The 11124-nt window shown below is 73.1% G+C and overlaps 2 protein-coding genes across 2 annotated transcripts; one reads left to right on the plus strand and one right to left on the minus strand.

The window, feature by feature from the left end:
* Window positions 1–139: 139 nt before the first annotated feature.
* Window positions 140–1776, plus strand: H696_05974 (hypothetical protein; the record flags this gene model as incomplete). Its single annotated transcript, XM_009499742.1, has 4 exons — window positions 140–482; window positions 621–934; window positions 1010–1402; window positions 1546–1776. 4 exons carry the CDS (start codon window positions 140–142, stop codon window positions 1774–1776), a joined length of 1281 nt encoding a protein of 426 aa, XP_009498017.1.
* A 672-nt stretch (window positions 1777–2448) lies between these two features.
* H696_05975 (hypothetical protein) lies at window positions 2449–11097 on the minus strand (the record flags this gene model as incomplete). The annotated part of the gene is made up of 1 exon (XM_009499743.1): window positions 2449–11097. The coding sequence occupies one exon, from the start codon at window positions 11095–11097 to the stop codon at window positions 2449–2451; it is 8649 nt and encodes a 2882-aa protein (XP_009498018.1).
* Between the last annotated feature and the right edge of the window lie 27 nt (window positions 11098–11124).

Raw genomic sequence — 11124 nt, forward strand, 5'->3', positions numbered from 1 at the left:
CCCCCTCCTCTCACACCGGTTCCTCGCCCCTGCCTCCTTACCCCCCCCCCCCCCCCCCCCTTCCCCCCCCTCCCCCCCCCCCCCCCCCCGCCGGTCCCGCCTGCCACAGGTCAATGTCGGCTGCGTCCCCAAGAAGGTCATGTTCAACGCGGCCTCCATCGCCGACACCCTGCGCAATGACGCCCGCGACTATGGGTTCGGCAAGAACCTGCACGCCGACGTCGGCCGGTCCTCGGACGAGGCCAACCCCGGCTCCAAGCAGGTCCACTTCGACTGGCAGCACCTGAAGCGCGCCCGCGATGCCTACGTCGCCCGGCTGAACACCATCTACAACAACAACCTCAACCGCGACTCGGTGGACTGGGTCCTCGGCCATGCCTCCTTCATCGATGCCAAGACCGTGAGCGTGGCCATCCCGGCCGATGGCGACACCCCTGCCACCACCCGGCAGATCACCGCCCAGCACATCCTCATCGCCCCGGGTACGCACCCTGCGCCCTGTGCCCGGTCTCCCCCTGGCCCGGCGGCCCCCTGGCGCGCCCCCCGGCCCCGGTGTACTTGCGCCCACTGACACCCCCCGCCCTCTCCCCCCGCCCGGCGGCGTGCCTCCTCTTCGCCAGGCTCCACCCCCAACATCCCCAAGATCCCCGGCATCGAGCACACCATCGACAGCGATGGGTTCTTCCAGCTGGAGGACCTCCCCCGCCGGGTGGCCATCGTCGGCGCCGGGTACATCGGCACCGAGTTCGCCGGTGTCTTCAACCAGCTGGGCTCCGACACCACCATGTACCTGCGCGGTGCGGCGCCGCTGCGTGGCTTCGATGACCTCCTGCGCCGGACCCTGCTGGAGGAGATGCGCAACTCCAACATCAACATCCGGGCCTACACCACGGTCACCGGCGTGCGCAAGGACCCGGCCACCGGCGAGCTGTATGTCAGCCTGCGCCAGGTGACCACCCCGGACACCCTGACCGCCGACGCCACCCCCGACCCCGACGCCCCGACCGAGGCCATCGACCTGCCGGAGGAGGGCCCCTTCGACCAGGTGGTCATGGTCACCGGCCGCGTGCCCCGCACCGAGGGCCTGCACCTGGACCGCGCCGGCGTGGTCACCACCCGCCAGGGGTACATCCAGGTGGACCGGTACCAGAACACCTCCACCGAGAATGTCTACGCCCTGGGCGACGTGTGCGGCAAGGCCGAGCTGACCCCGGTGGCCATCGCCGCCGGCCGGCGCCTGGCCATGCGCCTGTTTGCCGGCTTCCCGGACAGCCACCTGGACTACGATGCCCCCATCACCACGGTGGTCTTCAGCCACCCGCCCTGCGGCACGGTCGGCCTCACCGAGGAGGAGGCCCGCGAGAAGTATGGCGCCAAGAACATCAAGGTGTACACCAGCACGGTGCGTCGTGGCTCGGCTCGGCTCGCCTCCGCTCCCTTCCCCCCCCCCCCCCCCCCGGCTTCCGGACACTGACCCTTCCCCCCGCACCTCGGGGGCTCCCTCCTCGCTCCGCTCCCTGCGCGCGCACTGTGTGCACCACGCAGTTCACCAACATGTACCACGCGGTTTCCTCCTTCAAGACCAAGACCGCCATGAAGATGGTGTGCCTCGGCCCGCAGGAGAAGATCCTCGGTCTGCATGTGATCGGCCGCGGCGCCGACGAGATGATCCAGGGCTTCGGCGTGGCCGTCCGCATGGGTGCCACCAAGCAGCAGTTCGACGACACCGTGGCCGTCCACCCGACCGCCGCCGAGGAGTTCGTCACCATGGTCTAAGACGCCGGGCGGCCGTGTGGCTGTGACCCCACATCCGCCCCTCTCTTCCTCCTGTTGCTCCCTCGCCCTCCTCTCCCCGTGCGCGGGGATTGTATGTAACATATCCAATACACCGGTGTCTCGCGTGGGGGGTGGGTCTTTTGGATTCCCCCGCGAGCATGTCCATCGAAAGACGATGAAAGTAGCGCGAACGAGAAGGGCACCTTCGCCGGGCGAGAAAAAAAAAGGCGTGTGGCTGTGTGTGTGTGTGTGTGTGTGTGTGCGCACGCCAGTGTGCATGTGCAGACAGGCCGAGCAAAAACAAGCAGCGGGGAGCGAGGGGGCGGGCAAAGGAAGAAAAACACGGAACACAGGGGAAAATAGGGGTGTTTCTAGTAAAAAGGGCGGAGAGAGGCACAGAGAACGATGGATCGGAAAAACAGGCAGGCAGCCACAGAGCATGGCCGCCCCCCGGTCGCCCGTCCACGGCCGTGGCCAGGGGGGGGAGAGAGAGAGAGAGAGAGAGAGAGAGAGAGAGCAAGACAAGGAGAAGCAGGGCCACCCCTTCGAGGGTGGCAGCAGGGGGGGGGGGGGGGGGGGAGAAGGGGGAGAGAACGACCGGAGGGGACACAGCCCCACAAACCGGCCGACCGGCACACGGGAGACCGGCCGCCGGACCATGTGCGCGCACTCTCAGAAGTCACTGAAATCCATGCGCAGCTTCGACTGGGAGGCAGCCGCGCGCGAGGCATGCGACGACGACGAGGACGACTGCCCGGTCGCCGACGCCGACGCCGACGCCGACGCCGACGCCCCGGTCGACTGGTGATAGGTGGGGTTCTGGCGCTGGGCCACGCGCAACAGGGCCGGGTCCACGCGCGACCGCCAGGGCTCGATGCTGGACCGGAAGGCCGCCGGAGCCAGGAGACCGGCCTGCAGCAGCGAGTCCGCGGCGATGTCGCTCTCCGGCGGGACAACCGCCGCCCCGCCGCCGGGGCCCGGCTCGAACATCCAGGCCGCATGGACCGCGGCAATCAGCTGCATGCTGGTGGCCGTGGAGGGCCAGTGCAACTGCCCGGCCACCGACTCCCCGTCACCGGGGCCCGGCAAGTCCGCCAGCGGCCGGGTGATGCCATCCAGCGCCACCGACACCGACAGCACGCTGACCAACAGGCGCAGGGCCTCCTGCAGCAGGGCCGGCGGGTAGAGGCGCCCGGTGGTGGCCGCCGGGCCGGCATCCGGCTGGGCCGGCCCGGCGGCCACCGCGGCCGCCAGGGCCGACGCATCGCTGGCCAGCGAGGCCACCACCCGCGGCACCACCGCCGTCAGGATGTCCTTCGCCAGGCAGAGGCGCGGGTCGTCGGCCGTGTGCAGGTCGGCCGCCGCGGCCACCGCCAGCGACAGCAGCGTGCGCGAGCACCGCAGGGCGGTCAACTGCGCGCACGACGAGTAGGCCGGGCTGACGCCAACCTCGGCCAGCCGGCCCACCAGGAAGTCCCACACCTGGCCGGGGGCCGGCATCAGGCCGGCCGCTGCCGACTCGCCAGCCGGCGACTGTGAAGAGGAGCAAGGAGACGGGCCGCCGGCCGCCGCCGGGGCATCGGACTCGCGCCCCGGGCCGAAGGCCTGCGGCAGGGCCGACACAATCAGGCTCGAGTAGCGCACCGACGGGGCGATGGCCGAATAGGGCGACGTCAACAGCGCGTGCACCACCAGCAGGGCGATGGACCCCGGCAGATGCTGCGGCTGCTCCGAAGCCGCGTCCGGCGGGGCGATCGACGATGATGGCCCCGGGTCCGCCGCGGGCTTCGCCGAGGCCGGGTCCTGGCGCAGGAGCTCCAGCAGGGCCAGGGCCAGCGGCAGCTTCGACCGCTGGCCCTCCTCCGAATCGTCGTCATCCAGCTGCAGGTGGGAGCAGCCGCCGGTGGCGCCGGCCGAGGCCGGGTGGTGGTGCCCATCGTCCGACCCGGCGCCGGCCCCGGGCCCGGCGGCCGACAGGTCGATGGCCCCGATGCCAGTGCCGGCGCCGGCCGCCGCGCCGCCGGCCCCACTCAGGTCGCCATCCTCCGAGCCGCTGCCCGGCGGCTGGTCCGCCGACATCGGCGCCGCCAGCATGGCCGAGCACACCGCCGCAAAGAGCTGCGCAATGGGCATGGCCCGGACCCCGGGCACGCCGGCCGGCTGCCCGGCGTCCGCATCCGCACGCAGGGCCACACGCAGGAAGCCCGCCAGGGCATGCAAGGCCAGCGGGGCCACGCGCGTGCTCAACACCGCCACCATCGGCGAGATGCCCGCGGCGAGGGGGGCCGCCGCGCCGGCCGCACCGGGGCCGAGCCCCTCGCCACCGGGGCCGCCGCCGGCCGCCGGGTCCATGGCCATGGAGGACCCCCCGGCCGGGGGGGCCATCATGGCGCCGGCCCCGGTCGGGGGACCGCCGGCGCCGGCGCCGGCACCGGCACCAGCACCAGCACCACCGGCCGCCATGCCGCCACTGGTGGCCCCCACCGCCGCACTGCCCACCGAAGACTGGCCGAAGGTGTGGAAGTAGTGGTCGGCCGCGGCCAGCACCGGCGACGAGGCGCCGAAGCCCAACTCGCGGGGCAACCGCCGCGGCGCACACCGGATCAACACATCGACCACGATGTGAGCCAGCGCATGCGCCGGCTGCCGGTACAGGAAGGGGGCCGGGGTCCGGCCGGAGGCCGACCCGCCACCGGTGGCCTCCTCGGCCGCGGCCGCCGGGAACAGCGACCCCGGCTGGATGACCGCGCACAGGGCCTGCACCAGGTGGCAGGCAGCCGGCATCACATGCAGCAGGCCTTCCTGCATGGCCCGGCGCAGGGCATGCGACAGGGGGAACAGCAGGGCCGGCGGCACCAGCGGCACCGCGGTCTTCAGCCCCGGCCGATGCTCATCCAGCAGCCCCAGGCACCGGGCCACCAGGCGCAAGCACACCACCGACAGGGGATTGGCCAGGAGCTCGGCCAGGCCGGCCGCATCGCCGAAAGCCACCGAGAAGGGATCCGCCCGGTGGGCCTGCCCGGCCGTGGACCACACGCAGAAGGAGGCCAGCCGGGCCCCGGGAGAGGCCCCGGCCCCGGCCGCCTGGCCGGTGGCCGAACACTGCCCGGCCACCAGCGACGAGATCACCCCCCCGAAGGAGGAGTCCCCGGCATCCGGGGAGGCCAGCTGCGCCACCCGCCGGACCAGCGAGTCGACCGTCAGCACCAGCAGGGCCGCGGTGTTGGCCGCGGCGATGCGCTGCTCCGCCTCCGCCGGATGCCCCCCGCCCGGGGGGAGGCCCACATCGGCCGGCACATGCAGCAGGGCATCCAGCAGGGCCGCATCCGGCAGGGCCAACAGCGCCCGGACCAGCGAATGCCGCACATTCAGGTAGAAGGGCAGCAGCGTCTCGCTGGGCGCGGCGGCCAGGCTGCCACCGGCCGACGCACGCCGGCACAAGGCCCGCAGGGCGGCCATCCACTCGCGTGCCAGCTCCACCACATACCCGCCGGCACCATCGGCAATGCCGGCGTGCCGAGCAGCGGTGGCGGTGGCGACGGTGCCGCCGCTGCCGGCGGTCGGCCCGGCCGAGCGGAAGACCGCGGCCAGGTCGATCGGCGCGCATGCCGGCGCCGGGAGGTCGTCCTCGCCGAGATGGGCCGCGGCCGCGGCCGCCGCCGCCGCCGCCGCCGGCGCCGCCAGCTGCCGCACGCGCAAAGCCGAGTACATGGTGGCCAGGGCCGCCAGCGAGGACACCCGCAGGGCACGCTCGCCGATGTTGGCCCCGGTCACATTCGAGTCGTCCTCGTGCCAGAGGCTGCTGCCATGGGCCAGGCACTGGCGCACCAGCCCGGCCATCCGCGCCGCATCATGGGCATCGGTCAGCACCGGCGAGGCCAGATACTCGGCGCACACGGCCGTCGCATGGGCCCGGACCAGGTACGAATAGCGACCGGCCGCCGGGGCCGTGCCCTCGGCCGCCGCGGCCCCGCCCACCGGCGTGACAAAGGCCGGCCGTAGGGAGGCCGAAATCTGCGCCTGATACTGCTCCAGGAAGGAGTGCCCCTCGAGCTCGGGATCCGGCACCGGGCCAAAGTACCGGATGATGGTCCCCAGCAGCGACAGCCCGGACGATTGCAGGGCCGGCACCGCCTGCGACGTGGCCGCATTGAAGGCCACCCGGACCAAGTCCGCCAGCCGGTGGACCAGCGGGGCGTCCGGCGCGTCGGCCGGGCCACGCGGCCCGGCCGCATCAAAGTGCACCGGGTTCGAGGACAGCTGGATGATCAGCGAATTGAGGATGTCAATCAGCAGGGCCTTGGTCTGCCAGGGCAGCGGCGCCAGCAGGCGATAGTGCACCAGGCGCGAGTCCACGGCCACCGGGCTGCCGGCTGCCGGGCTGGCATCCTGCTCGGCATCCTCCAGGGCGTCGGCCAGCGAAGGGCTGCCGGAAGCGGAGGCAGCCGCAGCCGCCGCCGCAGCGGCCGCCGCCGCCGCCGCACCGAACCCCGGCCGCGGGATGGTCCCCGCCAGGGCGCTGTTGCCGGAGAAGGCCGCCATGCCGAGGCCCACCCACCGGGCCGCGTGGCTGTGCGACGCCCCGAGCACCAGGTCCATGAGGACCGACGAGATGAGGGCCAGCACCGCCGGCCGGCGCTCGGCCGCATGCAACCGACACAGCTGCTCATCCAGGAAGTAGGACGACCGGAGGACCACCCCGGCCGACCGGCCGATCAGCTGACGCAGGCAGCCCAGCGCCGCCTGGCGCAAGTCCGCCACCTCCAGGCACTGCTGCAACACCGGCACCAGGGCCGGCACATTGGCGAAGGACGGGGCAAACAGCAGCAATTGCTCCCGCGTCCGGAGGGCCTCCCGCGCGGCGGCCAAATCCGACGACACCTGCATCTCGTCGACCATGCTGAAGATGAGCTCGCGATTGGGCCGCACCGAGGGGTCCAGCTCGTCCGGCATGGCCAGCTCCGGCCCCAGCAGCAGGACCAGCCCATTGACCAGCCGGCCCAGGGAAACCGGAATCCCATAGGAAGCCGACGCCTCGGCCGGCAGGGCAAGCCACCCCTCGCCGGAGAGGCCCCCGGCCCCGGGCCCGGCCCCGGGCCCGGCCACCAACGACGACAGGGCCGACCCCGGGACACTGGCACAAATGTTGACCGACTGATTGGACAGGATGATCGGGCTCAGGGACAGGTCCCCGCCACCGCCATCGGTTTCCAGGTACCGGCGCGAGAGCAACGACAAGACGGCCTGCGTGAAGGGCCGGAAGGCCACCGAAGCCACATCCAGCACCGTGGCCAGCGCATGCAACGCATGCGCATGCACCAGGTGATCCCCATCGCACGCCAGCGAATTGAGGATGCCCACCGTGTCGTGCAAGTGCGAGGAGGCCGACATGACGCCCACATGCCGCAGGGTATACCCAATGGCCAGGGTGTAGCCGGCGCGGATGAACCCATCCGATGCCGGGATCGCATGCTTGACCAGGGTCCGGATGGCGGCACTGCTGCCCCCGGTGGCAGTCACCTGCGACGCGGCCGTCACCGCGGTCAGCCGGCCAAAGGCCTCGGCCGCCACCGTGCGCAGCAACAACGAGAAAGGTCCCCCGGCGCCGCGTTGCAGCACCGCCAGGATGAGCCCCTGCAAGCGCACATGCAGGGCTTCCACCCGGGCCGGGAAGTGCCGAGTGGCCATGCAATAGCGCAACATGCCCAGCACCGCCAGCATGCCATACACCAGCACCGACACGGCCCGGTCCACGGCCGGCGTCGAAGCCAATGGCCGGCGCGACTCGGCCAGACTCCGGCTGAAGGGGTCCAACACGGCGAAGGCCGCCTCCATGTGGTGAGCCAGCCGGCCCAGCAGGGCCACCTGGGCCGGCTCCGTTTGGCAGGCAAACATCCGGGCAAAGGCCCGCACCGCCGCATGGACCACGGCCACATCGGCCGACAGCGGCCGGGCCAGGAGCGACGTGAAGGACGACGCCCATGGCAGCAGGACACTGAAGAAGTCATTTTCCAATGCCCCCGGCAGGGCCCGGGTCAGGGCGTCCAAATCGCAATCGCCATCCGTGTCATCGGGCAGGGCCACGCGCGCGGCGCCCCCGCCCCGGGTGGCCGCCACAATGCCCGCCACATGGTGGTCATACTGCGAGCAGAATTCCGACGCCAGCGGCATGGCCGCCGCGTCGACATCCGTGGCCGCCGCATGGGTCCGGTGGGTTTGCCCGCCGAAGCGCAAGGACAAGCCGGCCCCGGCGAAGCCCGGCCCGGAGGCATCGCCCCCGGTGCCGGCGGCCACCGCCACCGCGGCCGCCGTCGTGGCCGCCGACCGGCCCAATGCCGCCTCCGACCCGCACAAGACCTCCACCGCGGTGGCCAGCAACTCCGGGCCGCCCTTGGTGGCGATGCCGATCCCGGCGTAGCAGGAATACAGTCGCAGCCGGATGAGCCGATCATCGAACGGCACCCCGGGCACCCCGGCCGCCGAGGCCAGCAATTGCGTGGTGTAGGACAGCAGGCGCAGGGCCACCAGCTGCAGGCTGGCGCCGCCGGCCGCCGACTCGCCCCCGGTGGCACCCGTCGTCGTCGTCGTCGTCGTCGTCGCCGCCACCCCGGACCCCAGGCCGAAGGCCGTCGGGTAGTGGTGCAGGTGCCACAGGCAGCCGTGAACCACAAAGCGCTCCAGGGCCCCGAGGGCGCCCTGCAAATTGCGCAGCAGCATGCGCCACTCGACCGGCGACCGGGCCGAGGTCCCCTGCTGGGTGACCATGGTGAAGGCCTCGATCAGGGGATCCCGCCACCGGGCCATCAGGGCCGGGCCATGCGTGCAATAGGCACCGATCAGCAGCCAGGCCATGTCGCTGAGGGCCACTTGGGATTCCAGCCACTCCGGCAGGCACTGCCCGAGCGAGGGGTTGGAGCTGACCGCCGACACGGCCGCCTGGCGGACCAGCGCCCCGGTGCGCAGAGTGGCGAAGGCCCGGTCGGCGGTCGCCGCCAGCGAGGCATTTGCCTGGGTGGCATCCAGCCAGGCCGGGCCCAGGACCGCCAGGCCGGAGGCCGCCAGCGACAGGCCGGAGGCCGCCAGCGAGCCGGCCGGCGCCGCGGCCGCCGCCGCGCTCAGTGCCCCGCCGGCCGGCTCGGCCGCCGGCGTCGAGGTGGAGGACGACATCATTTGCGGGGCCGGCGCCCCGGGCCCGGTGCCGGCCGGCGCCGGCAGGCCAATCCCGGCCGCCGCCTGCAGGGCCGCCGGCGCGGCCGACGAAAACCCGGCCAACGTCGAAGCCACCAGGTCCGCATCCGACATGGTGGCCAGCGAGGTGAGCCCGGTTTGCAGGCCGGTCGGCGGGGCACCGCCAGCCCCGAAGGCCGGCCCCGGGGCCGGGGCCGACCCGGTGGCCACACTCCCCAGGGCCGGGCCGCTGGTCGGCAGCAGGACCTGCGGCGTTTCCGACGCCAGCATGGCCGCCGCCGCCGCGCCCGCACCCCGAACCCACACACTCCGGACCACGGCCCCGCCCGGGGCAAAGGCCGCCGGCATCAGCTCATGCAGGGGCCGCGCCCGGGCGGCGCCATTGCCACCGGCGCCGGTGGCCGTGGCGGCGCCCGCCGGCGACACCCCGGCCGCGGCCAGCAGCTCCGGCGGGCTGGACGCATCGACCGCCGAAAAGACCGCCGCCGCCAGCAGGGCCCCGGCGCCGGAGGCCCCGGTCGGGAAGCAGGCCGCGAAGTAGGCGCGCGAGGCGCCGGCCGCCGCCGCCCGCACCGCGTCCACACTATGGCCATAGCACCGGACCAGCGGCGAGTGCAGCAGGCTGCGCATGCGCTGGTCGATGGTCTCCTCGGGGCCGGACCCGGACCCGGACCCGGACCCGGACCCGCCGGCCGCCACGTCGGCCGGGCCGCCGGCCGGGGTGGAGAAGGCCGCCGAGCCGAGCGACGCGGCCAGGCGCCCGGCATGCGACGCCAGCACCGCCAGCGACACCGCGGCACCGGCATTCTCCGGCGGGCTGTCCACCAGGGCCTCCATCTCGAGGGACACCACGCGCAGCATGCCGGCCAGGCCGGCCTCGCTGTCCAGGCGCTTGGCAATGCGCGACAGGAGGTAGGCAACGGCCGACCGGGCCACCAGCACCTCCGGGTGCTTGAGGGCCGCCTCGGTGGCCGCCACCGACAGGGCCTGCGCCCCGAGCGGGGCATTCAGGCTGGCCGAGGCCAGCGGCGGGGTGCCGGCCGGGCCGCCGGCTCGCGGCGACAGGGCCCCACCCGACTGCGCGCAGATGGCCGCCCGGTGGTGATCGGCAATCGGCGCCAGCAGCTGCTGGGTGATGTGCGCCACAAAGGCGTGGAGCTGGTCGCCGCTCAGCAGCGGGTGCGGGGCGGCCCGGCTGTGCGGGCTGCCCAGCAGCTCCAGCACCCGGTCATAGGCATTCATGATGCCGATGCGCTGGCCCACCGGGATGTTGGCCCGGGAAAATTGCAATGCCAGCGGGGCGAACAGCGAATTGATCAACCCCAATGACGGGGTGGCCTCGATGGAAGCCAACGAGGCGCCGGTGTCGCCGGCCGGCCCGGACCGCCGCATGAGGAACGACCCGAAGGAGGAGGTCAGGGACTTGGCCGGCACCGGGCCCGTGGCCCCGGGCCCGGGGGCCCCGCCACCCGGGGCCGAAGCCCCGCCAGGCCCGGCCCCACTGCCGGACATCGAAGAGGCACCGGCACCCGGCAGGCTGCCGGCATAGCCGGCACCGCCATGCGGCTTGACATCATCCCCGGTCTCGGGGTCCAGGGCGACGGAGCCCGGCGTGCCGGCCGGCGAGCCGGCCATGCCGCCCCCGGCACCGACCCCGGCCCCGGAGGCCACCCCGGAAAAGGCCGGCAAATGCAGCAGCACAAAGGCCAGCGTGTGGGACATGGCCAGCCGGCAGCTGGCACTGGCGCTGGCGTCCTCCAGCGACTTGAAGATGATGGCCACCAGCTGCTGCAGCCCGGCCGGGTCGACGAATTGACAGGACACCAGGGCCTCGATCAGGCGAAGCCCGGCCAGCCGCAGGGCCGGCGTCAGGAGCCGGTTTTGCGGCGGGGTCGACTCGACCGACGCCCGGGCGATCTTGAGCGCGCTGCGCACGGAGCTGGTGCTGATGCTCACCTGCAGGGTGGCCGGCACCTTGACCGGCGAGCCGGGCCCGGCCACCAGCGCCCGCAGGCCGGCCAGCTGCTCGGACATGCGCGTCTGCTCCTGGGAGATCCGGTGGTAGGGCGACAGGGCGGTGTTCGGCAGCCCGGAGAAGCAGAGGACCAGGCACTCGAGCAGCTCGACGCGCATGGTGGAAGTCTGTGCGTGTGGGGGGGG

Source organism: Fonticula alba (assembly GCF_000388065.1).
Source record: "Fonticula alba strain ATCC 38817 unplaced genomic scaffold supercont2.16, whole genome shotgun sequence".
Classification (NCBI taxonomy): domain Eukaryota; order Rotosphaerida; family Fonticulaceae; genus Fonticula; species Fonticula alba.